The sequence below is a fragment of the Arvicanthis niloticus genome, chromosome 25 (genome assembly GCF_011762505.2).
Source record: "Arvicanthis niloticus isolate mArvNil1 chromosome 25, mArvNil1.pat.X, whole genome shotgun sequence".
In the NCBI taxonomy this organism is placed as follows: domain Eukaryota; kingdom Metazoa; phylum Chordata; class Mammalia; order Rodentia; family Muridae; genus Arvicanthis; species Arvicanthis niloticus.
In genome coordinates this window covers 22,995,005-23,015,574 of record NC_133433.1, presented here as the reverse complement: position 1 = coordinate 23,015,574, position 20,570 = coordinate 22,995,005, and the positions used below count along the sequence as shown (strand labels likewise).

Genomic DNA, 20,570 nt, shown 5'->3' with positions numbered 1-20,570 from the left:
CTCTCCATAGTTCATCTCCAGTCCCAGCTCTGTCCTGCTTCTTCAGGTTCTGTTCTAGCAGAGGTGTCCCCACTGTGGGAAGCTACTGTCTGCTACAATTTCTCTGACTGATGCACACTTAGGTGGCTTACAAGGTAAGGAAATATTCCAATATGTAGGAATATTTGCATTTTTTAATCTTTCCCATGTTTGTGAGCTCCCTAAGTGTAAGTAATAAATATGATGAATTCAATATGTCATTTAACAAAATAATACTATTTAAAACATATGTTTCTTAGCTTATCAAATAAAAGTACTTCTAAGGAGCAAACAAGAGAGTATAATGTGTGGAGCAATATGACCAAAGTAGGTCATATATATGAAAATTTCACATACAAACCCATGATTCTGTACAGGTAACATATGCTAATAACAAAGACTTCTACAGGGCACAGGACTTTCAGTCATACCAGACCAGCCCTTCATAGACCACTGAACAAGATGACCCTACAAGGTGATAAACAGGAAGGCTAAATTCTTCTGGGCCTCTTTTCATGTTCCTTGATCAAAGGAAGTGGCTGTTGCATCTTCAAGAGGTGACGAAGTGAATGCTAAAGAGATCGCTGCAAATTCCCGCCTCTGCACCCGAGTACCCTCCCTTAAGAAAGCCACAATTAAAGCAGAAATTGGGATTAAGGATTTCAAGTGAGAAAATAAGATTTAAAAACATATTGCATGAAATGAAAGGACCACCTGACTTGTCATTAATGGAGCATGAGAATGCAACATAATGTCTTACAGTGACATGAATTTCATTAGTCTATCTGTAGAAGGACTCTGGGATGCTGTGCTGAGGTAATTCACTTCCTTGTCTAATCTCACATACCCTGATGCAGATGGGTTTGTTCCTAGTCTCTCTGGCTACTGAAATGCTGCTCGGATGACTCTGTCACTCAGGGGCTGGGTAGGTCGGAAATTGTCTCCCAGAATCCCATCACAGCCTTCGACAAGCTCTGCCCCTTTAACATGCGTCCTCAGCCTTCGAAATTCTTCTATCTGGAAAGAAAAGCAGAAGAAAGGAAATTAGTCCCTAACCATCTATATGCAAGTTCAGAATTTCATAAGCAATTTAAAATATCCATAAATTACAGTATACAAGAGAAAGTGAATGGTGAACTTCGAAAACAGAAAAAAAAGAGAGGCACAGAGAGAGACAGCTCAGTAGTTAAGAAGGCATGCTGCCCTTGCAGAGGACCTGAGTTCAGTGCTCAGCACATACATTAGGGATATCACGTCCACTTCTGGCCTCAGGGGTACTGAACATGCATGCACGCACGCACAGACAGACACAGACAGACACACACACACTAAAATAATATTAAATCAAAAAAAATTAAACCAGAAACAGATTTGGTTGTTCCAGACCTAAGGATATCAGAGAAGGCCCTTAAAAGAAGACAATAGGTATCTGGGTAATTGCAATGTCTACAGAAACCTATTAGATTTGTAATGTGAAAATCCTACCACACAGATTTTTGTGTCAGCTTAATACACACAGAGAAAAGGGGAAAGAACAAGTGAGTAAAGGCTCTGAAGTTTCTCAAGGACATTCCTAGCTGACCTGCTCTGACCTCACTGTGTGTGAGATGATTAGGTGTTAGATTTGCTACGAGAATGCATAAATAAAAAATCTTTGCCAGATATTCATCTGAAGGAGCATTAAAGCCTAGAATATCTAAAGGATTACCGCCGCCCCCCCCCAAAAAAAAATCCTAAATATTGAGAAAATAAACCTACCTAATTTGAAGGTAACTGGGAACTGGGGAGACTGCTCAGCGATCGAGAGTGCAAACTGCTCTTACAGAAGACCTGCATTTAGTTCCCAGCACTCCCACCAGTAGGTTCAAGACTACCTGTAACTCCAGCTCCAGAGGCCATGACACCCTCTCCTGGCCTCTAATGGCACCTACACTCACATACACAAACTCATAAGCAGACACATACATATCATTTTAAAATAAAACACTTTTTAAGATAGGCTGTGAACTAAACTGGGAATTATCAAAAGAAAAAAATATACAGGGCTAAGAAGAATCTTAAGAAGCATTCAACATTCTTAGCCATCAGGGAAATGTATATTAAAACTACTGTAAGAGTCCATGCCACCTGCTTGCAGACAGAAACCTAGAATAATTGTCTTCTGAGAAACCTTGTCAAGCAGCTAATGAAACAGATGCAGAGACTCAGCCAAACATCTGGCAGAGCTTGGGGAGTCTTGTGGCAAAGTGGGGGATAGGATTGTGTGGGTCAAGGTAACCCCAAGAAGACCTAGAGTCAACTAACCTGGATCCTTAGGAACTCACAGAGACTGAACCACCAACTAAAGAACATGCAGGGGCTGGACCTAGGCCCCCTACATTTGTAGCAGATACGCAGCTTGGTCTTCATATGGTCCCCTAACAATTGAAGCCAGGGCTGTCTCTGTCTCTGTTATCTGACATTGGTTCTCTTTCTTGGACTGCCTGGTTGGGCCTCAGTGGGAGAGAAAGTAAGTAGTCCTGGTGGGACTAGATATCCCAGGGTGAGGTGGTACCCCAAGGAATCAGTGGAGGAGAGATTTGAAGGGGCAGAACTGGGAGGGCTATGACTGGGGTAGGTGTAATGTGAAAAAAATGAATAAATTATGAAAAAATATTAAAAATTAAAAGATTCCATGTCACCTAAGTTAGAATAGCCACACGTCCATCATCAATAATAAATATAAGCATTAAATAGTAGTGTGGCTACTGGGGGGATTTTTATGCACTGCTGGTGGGGGCTGGAAACTACTGCAGCCACTTTGGAAATAAATCTGGAGGTTAAAAAAACAAACAGAACTGTAACTATCAAATGACCAAGCTATCACTCCAGGGTACATACCCAAAGAACTTCCTAGCCTACTACAGACACACTTATTCATCCATGTCCATTGCTGCTCGATTCACAATAGCTAGGAAATGAGATCATACCGCATGTCCATCAATCAATGGATTAATAAGAAAAATGTGGCACTCGTAATGCCTTGCTTGTTCTTTGACTACTAGTGTTCATTGTCTTACTTGTTCCTTCACTATTTGCATCATCGTATTGCTAGACTCTAAATCTAGAACTGACCTGAATACATGCATGTAATTAAAATGGTATAAAAGCAAAAAGGAGGAGGGGGTAGGATAGGGAAGGGGATTGGGGAAAGGAGATGACATCTGAAATGTAAATAAATAAAATAGCCAATAAAAAAAGAAATATTGGTACATATACACAATGGAATATTACTCAATCATAAAGAAGAACGATGACATCTGCAAATTAAACTGGAAAAATTATACTGAGTGAGGTAACTCAGACCCAGAGAGACACAGGAGGAGGATGGGTAGGCTAACATAAACTAATTATTATGAAAAAGTCTTATAGAAACCCACTAGTTAATAAACTAATTTCAAAATGTAACTTTAAAAGAAATAAGTTTAAACAGAGGCACTTTCAGTGGATAGACATTTCCATGCCCAGAGGATATAGGCTATTAAACAAGAAACAAATACCTCCCTCCCTACAAGTTACTATCAGGAAGGCACCCAGACATTCTAAAACAATGAAGATACTATCATTACTCTCATTGCCCACTAGAACTGCATGGTAAGACCTTACTGCTGAATATACCACATGCTGTGACTGCAGGCCAACATCAGACTGTCCAGAAAACTTCTTCCCTGCTTATCAGCCTTCATAGTGCTAGATGATGCTATACACGTAGATGAAAGGGCAAAACATTGTTATTCTTATGCAGCACAGGAGGCTGAATGTTACAATCCTGAACTGCCAGGGAATATGTGCCCACTGGTGTCACAGCAGTACAGTCCTTATAGGATAACTAACTGTACATATAGCCATCAATGTAGAGGTGCATAGTTAATGAAGGCGTGGAAAAGAAGGAACTGCATGCTCAGTCCTGCATGGGACATCTTTAATAACGTCCCAACCCTACTGAGGCCCAAGGAGCATCACAGAAGAAGCAGAAAGAATGTAAGGGCTGGGGACAAGGAAGAGAGCTGTGAACTGCTGCCTTCTGGATATGACATGGCTCTTACATTCACGAAGACAGTAGCTGTGGCTACCCACACAGACACACTTAAGATGAAGCTGTCAAATATAAATGGGGGTTGGGCTCCAGGCTCTTCACATTACTGAGGTGCTACTGGCAGTTAATAGCTATTTAGGAAGGGAGAATCACTCTCCTTTGGGGGTATGGCCATTAGTAGGCTTCCCATGCTCTGATGGAAGGCCGTAGACCCATACACATATGAGTATCATTAATTGTTCTTAGTATGTTATCACAGAAGAAGAGGAGGAGGAAGAAGAAGAGAGAGAAAGCGGAGAAGGGGGAAATTAAACTAGAAAAGGTGTTAGGGGAATGTGAGTAGTGTTGGAGGTTATGTATATGACTATATTTCAATATATATTATTGATACAATTAGATAGATGATAGATAGATAGATAGATAGATAGATAGATAGATAGATAGATAGATAGATAGATAGATAGATAGATAGATAGATGCATAGATAGATAGAACACTGGTCCTACTTCTCATCTAGCTCTCTGGAGTATACAGATGTGAAAGATGCCTCTGCTTCTCACAAAGTGTAAACCCAGATTCTTCTCTTAGCCATTCCTAGCCCATCTTCCCACTCTGGTTGTCTTTCCAGGTTTTGCGACTTGCCTGAGACATATAAAAAGGCTTCCAGGGTTCTGAGGACCTCCTTGTCAGGTCCTTTGGTTTGAGCCTCCTAAGAAACTGTAGTCTACAAGATGTGAATGTGAGAAGAATTTAGTAGCCAGCAAAAATTTCATGTGCATTTCCCAAGTTCACCCCACATGCCACCTACATAATCTACAGCATCTAGTACTTCACTAAAATACTCCACAGTAATAAGGAACAGCCATGTTCTATTCTTTTCACATAGAAGTGTCTGTGTATCAAAATATTGTGGTTACAGAGGTCTGTAACACAAGAATCCAGTCTTCTTTAAAGAGAAGCAATGAAAGAGATCAACAACTTCAGAGCTTCTAACTAAAAGCCCAGACTTAAAATCTCTAATTTTAAGTAAATCTCTAAATGATAGCAAAACCATATGTGTGCATTCTCCTATGTCCCATACGTTCTAATTCAGTCCACTCCCATATAGGCTGGAACACAGAGCTGAGGGAAATTAAATGGTGGGTTACATCAGCAACCTGGTTACAAAGATGACTTGTAATGTTTTCTTTTTTCCACATCTCCAAATACAGATTGAGTTTTGTAAGTGAGGAAAGTCTGAGCCAGCTGGAATTGCCCTGTTGATCTGCATTTTCACTAAGCCCACATGCTGTGCTTGCCTGCAGTGCCTGTCAAGCACAGAAGCAACTACTAAATCAGCTTTCTTTTACTGGGCCTTCCCAGGGTCCTAAGCAGTACTCAATGCTTAGAGCAACTGAAAACTCTCTGGAACTGGGGCTTCAGTTCTCAGTATTTGCTTTTGCTTTTTCCTTAACTCTCCCAACCCCCCTTACAGGTGAAAACATAAAGACCCTGGACAGCACAGAATCCTATGCTATTAAAAAAAAAAAAAAAAAAAAAAAAAAAAAAAAAGGAGCAAGGGTTTGGGCTTGTAGCCAAATGCCTGTCATTCTCTCTTGGCTCTGCTACCTGGGCCCCACACGACCAAATGACATCACGTCTTTATGCCCCTGTGCAACAGAGATGACAATGATGGCAGCATTCATAAGGGTGACAAACAGTAAAAGGAAGAAAGAATCCATGCATCGCTCCAGCAGTGCACCACTTACGTACGCTAATTACTAACCAGTCATCCACTGTGCAACTTCTTTACACACCAAACCTTCAGCATTTTGGAGATAAATCTTTAGCTGAAATTGATAGTAAATCAATCCACTGGGACAGCTTAAATCTTGCCTCTCAGCATTCACTTTAAACTATACAAAGAGTCTATGCCAAAGTTCACAAGCCCTAAGGAGAATCAGTGACAAGCTGTGGTGTAAACACTTCATAGGAACTATGTCATTCTTCACTGACTTTGAAGCTATTTTGAAACTCGATTAATTTTATATTTTGTTTTCCTCACCACACCTATTTGGTTAGCATACCTCAGGTGGAGCCCAGAGACCTTCCAAGCATTTGGGTAGACACTCAGGCCTAAGACCTACAAGTACCTGAGTCATTTTTTGTGCAACGATTATGGAATATCTAAAGCTGGTGATGTAAAAATAATTAATCTGTTTCTGACAGCTCTGGAAGTTGGAAATTATAAGAGCAAGGGGCAGGCTCATGGCAGGGTCTTCTCACAGCAAAAAGTGGAAGAAGAAACAGGCAAGGAAAAGAAATGCAAAGCCCATAGCCATGATCTTAGTTTTCTACTGCCGTGTCAAAACACAATGATGAAGGCACTTTATAAAAGAAAGCATTGACTTCGGGGTTCGCACTTTCAGAGACTTGGAGCACTTGATCATCACGGCTGAGAGGCAGCAGGCAAGGAAAGCAGGCATGGTGCTACAGCAGGAGCTGAGAGCTTACATCCTGAGACACAAGCATAAAGCACAGAGCTAACTGGAGATGGCGATGGCTCGTGGAACCTCAAAGCCCATTCCCAGCAACACACATTCTCAACAACAACAAGGTCCCACTTCTTAAGCTATCTCCATAGAATTTTCCCAATTGGAGACCAAATATGCAAACATATTAGGGGATGGAGAACACTCTCATACAAACCACATTCTATGCCACAGTTTTCTAGCCGTACCATAATGCAGAGTGCATTTAGTCCAACTTCAGAAGTCCCTATCACCTTTCACAATCTTAACATACTTTAAAAACCCAAAGTCTCATCTAAGCGTCAAGGCAATCTTAATGTAACCCATTATAAAATTAATATCAAAAGCAAATAAAATACTATAAAAGTACAATAGCACAAAATATGCATTACCATTCCAAAAGGAAGGAGAGGGGGCAGAGTAAGGAAATACTGGACAGAAACCCAGTAGGGCAAATGGTAAATTCTTTAACTCCATCTCTGATATCAAAGATGATTCTATCCTTCCACCTGTGCTGAATGCTATCCCAGGCAGACATCCCAGAGCTCTGACATCCTCAACATCCTTGGGTCTGCAATTCAATCGAGGTTTCAGTTTCACTGCTTCACACAATGGACTCTCTGTTAAAACAGCTGGACCTAGCAGCTTTCCTTACCCAAAGAGGAAGATTCCAAAACCATTTTACTCCCTTTTCCTTCATGATCCAAAACCAGAACCACATGACTGAGGGTACCAAATTGGGCTGCTTGCTTGGGATGAAGCCTGGTTCCCTCTATTAATTATGTATTTGCTTTTTAGGTGGAGATTATTCTTTGGGCTTTTTTCCCCACAGGTCGCAGCACTGGATGTGTGGAGTTTGCCCTGAAGACATCACTCCCTCTACTCCATTCTGTATCTGGACTTTCTTTATCTCCTTCAGCATAAGCCTTGATTCCAACACAAGATTTCCTGATAGTCTTCTTCTCCTCAAACTGTATGTTTTATATTTCTGTTTGCCCTGCTTGCCCTTTTTCATTGATCTTCATAAGAGTTATTAGTAATAACTACTCAACAGAGTCAATATTTTGAGAGTAAATATTAGCTTATCTTAAAATCTCCTCTGCCAACAATATCAGTCCAACACTCTTAATACATCTTTATCCTATAAACAAAGAAGAAGCCTTCATCGTAGACCCCAGCTATCACATTGCCATCACCCAAATCTTGGAAGGGACCCATTAAACCCATAGATGTGGGGTTTCTTTTTTCCCTTCAATTTAGCCTCAGACAGATTTTTTTTTCTTTCTTACTTTTTCTTTTCTTTTTTTATTGGCTATTTTATTTACATTTCAGATGTTATCTCCTTACTTCACCCCCCCACCCAGGAACTCCCTATCCCCTCCTGTTTCCATAAGGATGTTTTCCTACCTATCCCCCCACTCCCACCTTCCCACCCTCGAATTACCCCCCACTGGGCATCCAGCTTTCATGGGACCAAGGATCTCCTTTCCCACAGATTCTTAGGTCACAGGCAAAGGGCAGCCACATCGCTCTCAGCACTATTGTCTTCTAAACTCCTACTATGATGGCCCATTAATCCCCATTTACAGAGTTTAACCACTTTCCTAGTTCAAAGTCCCAATATCTTCTACATTCCTCAAAAAAATTACATAGGCAGTCACAGCAATAGTCTACTCTCTGGCACCAATTTCTGTCTTAGTTACTTTTCTATTGCTGACAAAACACCATGACCAAAGTAAATTAGAAAGCTTTTAGTTTGGGGCTCACAGTTCTTTATGCAGTTCTAACACAGGGGTTAGAGTCCATGATCACCATGGTGATGGTGTGAAGCAGAGGCATGAGCTGGCTTGGTGCAGCAGCTGAGCAATTTTACCATGATCTGTTAGTAGGAAGCAAAGAGGGCTGACTGGGTATTGGCTTTTGGTACTTCAAAGCCTGTCCCCAGTGACACACCTCCTTCAACAAGGCCACACCTCCTGATCCTCCCCAAACAGTTTCATCAACTGGAAGCCAAGTTTTTAAACACATGAACTTGTGTGAGCCATTCTCATTAAAACCGTCAGAGAGCAGTGGACATAAATTAAAAGTATAACTGGCATTTCAAATCAACTGAAGTCTTTCTATGCATGGCCATGGTATGGACCTCTCACCATGGACAGTCTCTCAGCCCCATATGGAACAGTAAAGTCCTCCAGACAGACAGCTGTGTTCCTAGCTTATTAGAACTCCTCATCTGTCCATAACTAGAGCTAAAGCTTAGGAAAGAGCATGTGCTCAAACACCTGTGATCCCCTGGCTTGATACCCAAAGACATGACCTAGATCCTCCAGACCACATTTATGTCATTCTCTAACTCAGGTTGTCAGGTCTAGGAACACTCTTAGTTTTCTACCCACATATATAAGATAGGGAAGGGACAGAGAGGAGTAAGACCAAGAAGAAAATGTATCAGCATCTCCCTTAGCTTGATGGGATTATTTTTTGGAAAAGAACAAGACAGGTAATACGAGAACAGAGATAAGCTAAGAAATTGAAATAGATACGTGGGAGAAAAGGCATGGCAGGGTAAGAAAAGAAGGATAGTAACAACCAACACACGTCTCTTGATATATGTTCGCATCTCTTGCTGTATGACCACTGTTTCACCGGCATTAGCAATGCTAGATGGTCTGTCTCCATTTTAATGACTACCAAAGTAAAAGGTATATTAAAATTTCTATCATATTTTATGGTGTTTGGTATTTCTCTTCTGTTTTAGAAATCTCATTCTAAGCAACAATTCAGATAAAAAATATTTTTTTCTGTTGTTCCTTGACGTCTAATAATTAAAGCACTTCTTATCTTAAAGTGAGTAAATGGTTGTGAGATCATAAAAAGAAAATTACTTCCATTCAAGGCCACCCAATCATCTTTTTCTCTCCAACATACAGCACATAGCCAGGAATCAATGAAAAAGTCACCTCCAAAGAGGCTTCCAGTCATGTCTTCTGGAGTCCTCAGCACCGAGGACAGGGCCACCCACACTGCAGCAGAAGCCCACCCTCTTTCACTGCAAGCTGCTGTGGATTTAGCAGGAAAGCAGCAGATTTAGTGCACTTTTTCAGGGATGCTAATGAAGGAGGCATTCCAAGGCACCAGCTGCTCCTGTGAGGCTGAACAGGCCACGTGAGGTAGGATGCAGCTTCCCCTCTTAAGGCTCTGCCTATTATCCTCTTACAGGTGTTTTATGGACCCCTGACTTTCTCTTTTTCTCCTGTCTCTGTTCCTGTCTCTCCTTCCTCCCTCTCCCCTTTAATGATGCACAGCTTCTTAATTTTTTTTTTTGGTCATTCCCTCTTTCTTTGGACTTTTAATTTTTACTGCCCTCACTGGACTTCTTCAGTTTTTTTAAACTTTACTTTCTATGAACCTCTGTGAGAAGCATCGAGTGAAATATTCCACTCTGAAGTGCATTTTCATAGGCACAAACACAAGTTGTATCGATGTGTGTCTGCACTCACACTGCTTCCTCTCAAGAGATGCCACAGTGCTCTGTGCTAAAAATAAGCCTGTTTCCTGACAGATTAGTGTGACTGGGAAGCCAGCCATTCTCAAAGGAAGGGGAGACATTTCCTCCAAACACACATGCTGTTGGTTTCTCCCAACATAGTTCATCTCCGGTGTGACTTGATGAATGAGGGTTAGACTTGATGTCCGGTCTTACTCAAAGGGACAACATAAACCCAAGTTCTTTTTGACACCAGAGAGAGCCGCAAACAATAATTTTGCCTCCAACTTAGTAGAGTATACTGTTGAACTTGACACCTGAGAATTTTCACAATGGTGCTTGCCTTCCATAAGCCCAGAGCCATGCTGGCAAGAGATCCTCCATGTGTTTTCAGATACATCATAAATTTTTGACGCACTGAGGTTAAACAGACTCATATAAAACAGTTACTTACTCTAGGTCAACAAAGTTGGAGGTTTATCTATTGCGGAAGATACTGTTACTATTAAATCTCAAAATAAGACACCATTATCCCAAGACTTTATTTTTAATATTTAAAAAAAATTTCTGATTTCCTTACTCCCACCAAACAAACCTCTACTTTTCTGAAGTCATTCCTCAGTTCATCCAGTCTGGACCCACTGGAACACATTACTACAAATGTAGCCTGTACAGTCATTTTCCTTCCTAACTAAGAGCAACACTTTTGAAACTGATGGTTATATTTCAATCTTTTGGTCCCTATGCCCAGTTCACACTCTGATATATAGTTTCTTCTTAGAACAAATAGATGAGGAAGAAAAATGTAGTTGGAATTTGTCCTATGGAAAATAAAAGCTGAAGGGGCTGTGGCAAAAGTTCAAAACCTGTGAGAGGCATCCACAAGAGGATGCATGAAGACTTTAAACTGTTCCCTAGACAACCTAAAATTAGGACTGAAAATGCTAAGCATGAGATTTTAAAGAATTAATGCTAAACCAAAGAATGCTGAGATTGCAAGAAACAGTCTTCGCCAGGAAAGAACACACCAACTGATTATGCAGTATCAGATGGTCAGCCCTGGAAATGTACATACAAATAACGTTACACAGACGAAGCAGGGTATAACTATGTAATGATGAATGCATATGTATTTACATAAACATCTGCAACAATTTATGAAAAAGAAGGCATACACTTGAAAGAGCTGGAGGTGGAGGGTTACATGGGAGGCTTTGGGGGTAGGAAATTATCTAATATAATCTCAACAAATAAAAATAATATTTAAAAAAATAAAATAAGTGAAAATCATACTAGCAAAGGAATCAATCTGGAATTTAGTAAACTTGAGCCTCTTAACTTCAAGAAATGATGAGATATTTAAAAAAATCATAAAACTTTTCTGAAGAAAGCTTCGTTCTATTTCTTAAGCATATGGGGGTGGGTCATGAAGGGAAAATACAGCTTTAGAGAATGTGACCCTCAGGTCTGGAAAGACAGAAATCTTGCAAAAAAAATCTTTGTACTGTATTGTAATCATGCCATTCTTTTTTTTTTCTATATGAGTAGTCCTGTATATCACATCCAGAACCACACACATTGGGCAAGAGGTCTATCCCCTCCCCTTAGAAACCATAAACATGTAATAGCGGTGCTGTCTCATGCTTTCCCAGCTAATATCCAGCCAAACTTTACTGGATTGTCACTCCTAGCAATGTCAGCATTCGTCCTCCTCCTCCTCTTCTTCCTCCTCTTCCTCATCCTACTCCTCTTTCTCCTCCTCCTCCTTCTCCTCCTCCTGCTTCTCCTCCTTCTCCCAGGTATATCTTGCTACAATACCTAGCTGAGTCTTAAACTCCTGGACTCAAATGATTTTACCACCTTAGCATCCCTATGGATGTGGGTCCCCACAGACAGCTTTCATTGGCATTTAGAGAATCTATGTGGAACCCAAGGACAGCAAGAGTAAATAAGCTCAAGGAACAATCCAGAACTTCCCAGGGCTTTCTTTCTGGCTCTCTTACACGTCCTCATACATCATAGTAATTTGCAAGTCAAGAAAGAGCTATTACATGCCTGTGAAATAATCAGTAGTCTCACTCTATGCCCAGAACTTTCTTTTTCCCATACCTGAAAAAATCCACATAAAGCAATGACTAGACTAACCAAAAGTTTGGGTGTTTCATGGTGACATTTGTTTACTCTACAAAAACTAACTTTTGGAATACAAATCATAAATGGGCATTGGGATTCATTCATCTTTGACCTTTCTATAGCTTTCCCTGGCTCACCGCATTTAACTTTCATCTGAAAGCTATGACAGTCTAACAACAAAAACGTAAGCATAAAGCAGACATTTTCCATGTAGTAGAAAGGACACTAAGCCTCAGGCCTTCACTCTGAAAGATCTCAAGGTGCATACTCACCTGAAGCTGGGATATAGTTAAAGGGTATCGAAATAATATCCAGGTAACTCCTTCGCTGCAGGGTGGGATAGTAAGAGATCCTTCATAGACCCAGTAATCCCGCAGAAGAGGGTCTGTGCAAACACATGGACATGTTATGAAAGGGCATGTTGATGGACTGAAGACTCCAGCAAGCAATTTTCAAAATAGCAGTCAGTTCACATAACACTTCTCAGATGGGTGCCATTTTTAAGTTAGAGCCTTAGACAAATTCTTACACTACCACTTGCGAAGAAAATAATCAATCTACCATATATTGTAATCTAGTTCAGAAACTATTACCCATTTTTTATAATAGCTGATTGACAGCTGGTTTCTATTGAACTGTGTCCAGTGTTCTTTGGAGCAGTATTCATTAGTTCATTGAATCTTCTCAATAAGCAAATGAGACATAGTAACCCCATTCTATATGGGAAAACTAAGTTATAGAATGTTAGCAATTTATCCACGATCACACAGCTACTAACTGGTGAAGGATTTGAACCCAAGCAAAGGCAGTGTTTTTAAACATTCTGCTCTAGCAATCTCTACATTGCTTCTTCAACAGCGGGTTACTAAAAACCTACTGTGATAAAAGAAAACAAGTCACTTATTTGAACTCCTTAGCACTGTGTAAGAGGAACTGGCGATTAAATATATACTGAGGTAAGTGTTCAATATATAAGGAAAACTACTTATCGAACAGCTAAGTGTAGAGAGGATACAATGTATAAACATGGTTAGTTTAGTTCGAAACGCTATGAAACAGCACATAATTTAGGTGGAGAAATGTAGAAACCAAAACTATAACTCCAAGTTCAGAGTGTTTTATATATAAGTATTACCTGTGCATAAATACAATTAGAATATAAAATAGTGACACTTAAGGAAGTAACCTTATAAAAGAAGATATAAAGTTTATTTCATTCTAAGCAATAATCTGATTGCCTTGGAAGTGTATCGGTTATTTGAGGTTTGTGGGGTCTTTACACTGAGGTGGCCACTTTACATTTTACAAATGATGTCACCTAGAAAGTTCTTTCTGGAATAAGGAAGCAGAGGCAGGGGCTTCCTAACATTCAAAAGCTTTCCTGCCTTATCAACATTGATCTGAAACTGCACCTGGTACAGAGAACAGAAATTCCAAAGAAATTTTATCAGCTAATAATAGATGCTTATGAACATTCAAGGAGAACGGGGAGGTTACACACACAGTTTAAGTTCATTTAAGGCCATCAGATAAATGCTTACCTGGTAATAAAGTATTAGGATTAAAGCATGGAATTGTTTTGGATTTTCCCTGAAAAACAAAAAATAATTCAGTCCATTTTAATGTCAAATTTATAAAAGTTTTGAATAAAAATTATTAGAAGTAAAGATCTCTATACTTAAAGTCTTTTCTGATGATCTCACCAGCTCCCACTATTACTGCATGGACTACTGTTCTCACTGGAGTAAGATAGACTGGATCCAGGAAAAGAAACCTTCTCTGGATCTATGGTGGTTTACCTTTGAATTTAAATTTCATTTATAATGCCTGGTGTAGTACATGCAACTGGTGCCTATTGCCCCTCAGAAACATTTTTACTAAAACAGATGCCGTAGGAAAAAAAGGAAGCCTCATCCTCACTTCCTGGACTCCATCCTGACTTCAGGAGGAGCCCTTTTGCTGCCTTCCAGAAGATGGCCTCTGAGCCCTTGGAGTACCCAACGCCCACTCCGGTAATATGTTTTCCTACACTTGAAGACTTGCGTCATGCCATATTTAAGGTAAACTCCTAGGGTTTTACAACCCCGCCCTTGGGGCCTGTTACACTAGTGTGAGCCAGTGTGCTTATCGTGAAAATATATGGACCCCTGGCTTGACTCCGTGTTAGAGAAATATCAATAGGGCTTAAGAAGCCAGGGAAAATTGACTAGGCAATTCATGATAAATGATCAGTTCCTCAAAAATATCCCTAGATATCAAGGACATGAGAGGTCCTTGATACAGTTTATACAGGTGGGACATCATGCTGGAACTACTAGGGGACCAGAAGAAACACTAGGAAGCTTGGCTCCAGGTTCCCCTTGGCTTCAGCCCATGTCCCCTTCCCAGTATCACCCTGTAATAAACCATAACTGTTAACTTTAGCAGCTATTCAGAGTTCCATATGTCCTTCTAAAAAGTTATCAAGCCTAGAGATGGCCACTGGGAATTCATATAAAACCATTTTTCTGTTATTTAAAGAATGATTTACCTTGTATTGAATATCCTGGAGTATCTCAGTTACAGCCTTCAGGCCAACATGTTCCTTCCCTATCTGAAATACATAAAGCACAAACCACAAACACATTTTTTTGTGCTTAGCTTTTACCCAAAATAACTACCAGAAGTGAGGCTCCAGACCACCTGAAGGACCTTCTTGGGAACTAAATTACTTTTCTATTTTTGCTCAGACCAATAACTAAAGGTAACACATTTCAAAGGCTTGAATAATATACCTGAGAATCTATCCAAATTCATGTTGCTAATGATATTTATCACTTACGGTGTCATAGGCAATATATGAAACCATAAAAGCTTCTATATAATGATAGCATAAATGGTTATTAAAGTTGTGCAATATGTGTCCAAAATCTTGCCTTCTTTAAAAGACAGACTATCTCTAACTAACCTTGAGATGCGGTCTGTAGACGAGACTGGCCTCAGACATTTGCGTGCCTTTGTCTCTGCCTCCTAGGTGCTGAAATTAAAGGCCTGCATCACCATGCCCAGATTTTTCACTCTCATTTACTGACTTATTTTTCTGTTTTCTTGTCTTTGACATTCATAGAGCATCGCCATAAAACTGTCATCGACGTTGAAATTTTTCATTAACTCAGAAGCAGATTTATTATTTCATATGCCAATATCAAAACTAAAACATCTCTGGATTATCACTGATCACCATTCAATAGCCTCTTCTTCATGATTTTCAAAGCTTTTATATATATAAATATATTTATTTATATATGATACATATTTATATATTATTTATAAAATATACATTTTTACATTACACACGCACACATATATATATATATATATATGTATTTAAAGTAATGTTCCAAAAAAACTGCTTCTTGAAATAAGTTTCTGTCACTTATGTCCTTGTCTCTGTAAATGTCTACTGACATCTGACTGCCACTTTGAGCCTCCCTCCAGTGGCCCTGACAACAGAGAAGAAGAGCAGGGCTCAGGCATCACCTCAGACAGTCAGGCACTGCTGTGCTAGGCTTTTTCTCTTTACAAATATGTCTGCAGAATGACCTGTAAGAAGCGAGAGTAGCTGTCAGCATGCACACTTTTGTTTCTCCTAAGGGTAACTGTGAAATATACAAGAGAAAGAAACAATGAACTGAAGAATGGCCACTCAGCTCAAGGTAATCAAAAGCTTTCTTGAGACGGGCTCTAAAAACAGAAAATAAAATTTCTAGAGTTTAAGTAAGCAAGCCTCCAATTACGTGCTTCCGTTTATAAGTTGCCCTTGGTTATGGTGTCTCTTTACAGCAACAAGACAATAACTCAGACAATATGGTAGACAATACATATTACTAGATTTTTCTAGAAAAAAAAAGTCCAACACTTAAAATAAACTTGTAAATATATGCATGAATGCAAAAGCCGCCATCTCAACCAGGAGCCTTCCCTGACCATCAGGAGAAACAGTGTTTCCTTTTTCATGATTTTAGGAGGAGGACGTAGGCATGAACCTCTAACTGGGATCAATTTTCCCTTCATGAATCTCCTGTCAGATCACAAACGCTGAGAAGAGTCCACATGAGAACTCAGTGGTGCAGTGGTGAGCTCTCACACACAGCACTGACCAACTAGCTTCTGTTTCTGACTCGGCCACATTTTAGCTCCGTGATCTCTATATCCTTCTTGCTGTTGTTTTGAAGTTTTCAGCTCTAGGTCACCCTTTCTGATCAAGCCTTCACATTCACTGAGCTCTCTCTCTCTCTCTCTCTCTCTCTCTCTCTCTCTCTCTCTCTCTCTCTCTCTCTCTCCCTCCCTCCCTCTGTTCTCTCCCTTTACTGTGTTAGCAGCCGAGATACTCAGCCCCTTGATTCATCCTTTCTCATTACATTGAGTGACATCTTTTCTACCGCTCTCAGGTCTCCCTCCCTTTATCCTCCTAAATCTTTACCTGCTCTCCAATTGATCATCACAACAATCTACTGAAATGCCCTTCCTCTTACGTGGATGAAGAATGATGCCTCCTGTGCTGTCCCACCCAATCCATGACATCCAGCCTTTTTTTAGGTGGGTTTGCTGTTCAGTCTTTCATGTTCTCTCTCTCTCTCTCTCTCTCTCTCTCTCTCTCTCTCTCTCTCTCTCTCTCTCTCTCTCAGCTGTTTCAAAATCAAACTCTATACTCAGCTTCCTCTTACTCTATAATACTGCTTTGCATGTCTCAGAATAATGTAGGACCCCCAAACATGAGCTTCCCTAACTCTCTGCCTTATCTTTACCTAAGAAAGTGGTTGCTATGTGAGGCCTTACATCCAAGTGGCCCAGGCAGATATCCTCCACTCCACACCCTCCCTTCTCCCTTAAGATGCCTCTGCAGGAACTGCCCCCTTTCTTCTCCATATTTTTAAACTGTGTCTGTGCTAGCTCTCAGATCTCAAACCTCAAACTTGCTACTGACTCTGTTCCTTTGGCCTTTTCTTGTTTGAGTCAAGCCTTTAGAAATTACATCAATCGTCACCGCTCTCACTTCCTCCTCTGGGCCTCTGATTCTGTGGCCAGGGCACCAGCCTGGGATGTGGAGACTTGAGCTCCTTTCTCCTCTGCTTCCCCTGACACTCATCAGCCACTCCTGAGTCTTTTCTCATAACAAATGCATGTGAGAATATCTGCACATATTCTCCGGCTTTCTGTGGCCACAAGCTTGCTCCTAGAAACACGGAGCTGGTCCCAGGAGGCTAACTTTTCTTCCCAGGGCCCCTCGGTCCTCAGACCCCTATACATATGCAGTATCCGACAGTGGTAACAATAAACAACCATACCTAATAAAACTCTAAATCCACCAAGTACCAAGTCTGAAAATGAAGCTTTTCCCACCTCTCCAGATGACAACATCTCGTTTATTTATGTTCCTAAGTTTATTATCCTTATTCTTACTCCTACATATGATGTGATATTTTCCACTGCCTCAATTTTGCCAACTTGATACTCCACTCCTTTTTCCAGACTACAGAAAAAGGTCTTTCAAGTTAATTCTTCAATACCCTGAAAATTAAAGACATTTTCTGTCAATAGTTTGACATTTCTTTCTACCTATATACTAGTCATAAAGCTAAAGGAATGTTGAGCTGCGCCTGTGTAAGCATGAAGAAGGGAATCAGGAGAGAATTCCATTTAAAATGCAAGCGAGTGTTCTAATTCTGTCCATGGGCCTTGGATGCTCTTCTTCTAGACCAGAAAGCTGCTAAAATTCCCAAGGACCATTTCACCTCCAATAAGTCTTTTAGCATACCATGAAGCTGAAGATGAAGTTAAAACCCACCTTAGAATATCTTTTAAATTTTTACTTCATAACACATGGCTCCATCTTATGCGTTTGCTAAACCATGTAAAGTCTCTGTCACCGCAGAGCTCAATGCCTGCTTAGACTGGCTAAATCTGCCATGGTCTCCACCACTTTTTATTTTAGCATTGTTTTCTATAAAGCATTTGAAGTTATCTTTGAGTGAAAATTATTAATAACAAAAGACAAGACACTACATGATTATACCGTTGACTTTTCTTGGATTTTGCAGTAAGCCTGGGTCTAAAAAAAAAATTTTTTTTTCCTGAAATTCTTTTTCCTAAATCAAATGAAGTCTGACTTCAGGAGACATTCTCCAAGTTGTTTCTCCACAGGTCCCAGATATCACTCTGAAGAAAACATCTAGTAAATAAATGAAGTTTTATACAAGAAACACAGCTCAACTCTTGGGAATTGACTATCAAATTATCAGCATTTATATGTGTTTAATTTGGCCTCAAAGTGATAAAATTGAGAGTTTAAAAAATATTCCACAAAATGACTACGGGAAAGCATCTCTAAACAATATAACCTCACAGCAGAAGATTTACCTGAACAAACAGTGCAATGATGGCGATGCCGTGGGGCTTCCCAACTGCCTCATCGATGCTGCCGAACAGCGTGGAATTCCAGTGGATCAGGTGGAGCTGAAGGCACAAGACAGACCAACCACATCACTTAACACACTACTCAGAAAAGCAGGCAGTGTCTATCCTACTTGCAGAATCTGCATGATACCAAGTGTAAAAGAGGGTTCACAGCCAGTCATAAGCGGGCTACCGCCCGAGAGAAGCGGTCTGTAAGAGCCCTTCCTATGTGTTCCGGTCAGTGTGACTCAAGGATGATTTCATACTGGTTGAATGTCTTTTCTTAAAGTCCTGGCCCTATGGGTTGCAATGGAGCAATACAGTCAAACATTACTCCTCGTTGCAAGGGCAGAGGCAGGGTATGTGTGGCTCAGTGGTGGAGCGGTTGTATGCTTCAACCCCTGCACCAACAGAATGGGGAGATTTGGGTCAGGACCTGCGTCATTGTCCAGCGTTTCCAGCAACAACTCTTAAAAAGCTGCTCTCAAAACCTGGTCAATTATCTCAACCGTCTGAGAATATCCAAAAACAGCAAACTATCGGGTGGGAAGGGGGAGCTTTTTTATTTTTTAAAGCTATGGTAAAGTAGTGAATGCTGACGCACATTTCTAGAAAAAGACCTTGACTACCGATAAAACCTCATCTGTGAAGCAATGGCAGACCATGCTGAGGAGCCTGCACTGCTCACCTCACAAAGCTCTGCTGCTTCCAGGCATACTCTCTAGAATATGCACCTGCTCTCCCAGCTCCCATACACACTACAAGCAGCCAAATTGGGTCCCCCTCATGACCTCCACAAGCCCCCCACCCCTATCCCTCATACCTTCCAGACCACCCACACAAAACAAAGAAATAAAAACTGAAACCCTTCCTCCTTTAAAAAGCAATCCTCACCGAAAGCAAAAGCATACCTGAAATTTGATCATTGTACATTTTAGCATGTTGAAATTTCCAAGAGAGACTGCCATGAGGATTGCCTAAAGTTTGATTTCCTGCTGCCGAATTTGTCCACAAGCTTTTTCCTCAGTATTTTCATGAGCCCCCTGACTGTGAGAACGAGTGGGTTTCCTAGTCCTGTGCCTGCTCTCGGGACTCTTCCTTCTGTTGGGTTACCTTGTCCACCTTCGATATGATGCTTTTGGCTTCATCTCATTGTATTTTACTTTGTAATGGTTGGTTGTCATTATCTCTTAGATGCCTGTTCTAATGAGAGACAAAAGGGGAGTGGATCCACGTGAGGAGGAACTGGGAAAAGGAGAGGGAGGGGAACCTATAATCAAGATATGCAAAAAAAAAAAAAAAAAAAAAAAAAAAAAAAAAAAAAAAAAAAGAGTGTATTTTTGAAAAATGTAAAAACCAGCTGACCACTAGGGGGAGGTAACAAAGTCAGTAATGGACTGAAGACCCTGAGGCCAGGCCGCGCATCCCCCACTGGGGCTGTAAGTTGCCAGTGTTAACTCTTGAGGACTGCCTTTCTCAATGCAGCCTCAAGTCATCTCCCAGTCAATAAGAAAATGCTGAGTCACTTTGATCTTTCTTCTGCGGATGCAGCAATGGCTGCAGTACAGATACAGAAGGGCTAGTGGCTCCTGCTTCATCAACACGCTCTGAGCCCTCCATTAGAAGACAGCTTATTCATCATATCACAGACTTCAAAGGACATTTTCTTCCCATAACAATATGATGAGACACCTTTTTCCAGAAGTGAAATATTAAGAAATGTTTTAAAGCCTGACTTTTTGCTTTCTGTTTCTTTGGCGCATGGTGTCTGCTTTGATACTCTCCCCAGCTCAGCCAAGTCATCATCCACACCTGCCCCTCAGAAGTTTGTAAATTCCTTTAAGCACTTTAACAACCTCAAGGGTCCCACTCTCTATGTGTGCACAGTGCATGGTGACTGTTTCAAGAAGTA

At 40.6% G+C, this 20,570-nt stretch overlaps 1 protein-coding gene across 1 annotated transcript in view; it reads right to left on the bottom strand.

Moving 5' to 3' along the window:
* Positions 1 to 20,570, bottom strand: part of Ca8 (carbonic anhydrase 8) — a 92,998-nt gene that overhangs the window by 23,029 nt on the left and 49,399 nt on the right. The window contains exons 4-8 of the mRNA XM_076924234.1: positions 18,623 to 18,718; positions 14,754 to 14,816; positions 13,765 to 13,813; positions 12,496 to 12,608; positions 866 to 1,035 (exon numbers count right to left, since the gene is read on the bottom strand). Of these exons, the coding sequence (XP_076780349.1) occupies positions 901 to 1,035; positions 12,496 to 12,608; positions 13,765 to 13,813; positions 14,754 to 14,816; positions 18,623 to 18,718 (456 nt within the window). The 3' untranslated portion in view covers positions 866 to 900. The remainder of the gene's footprint in view (positions 1 to 865; positions 1,036 to 12,495; positions 12,609 to 13,764; positions 13,814 to 14,753; positions 14,817 to 18,622; positions 18,719 to 20,570) is intronic.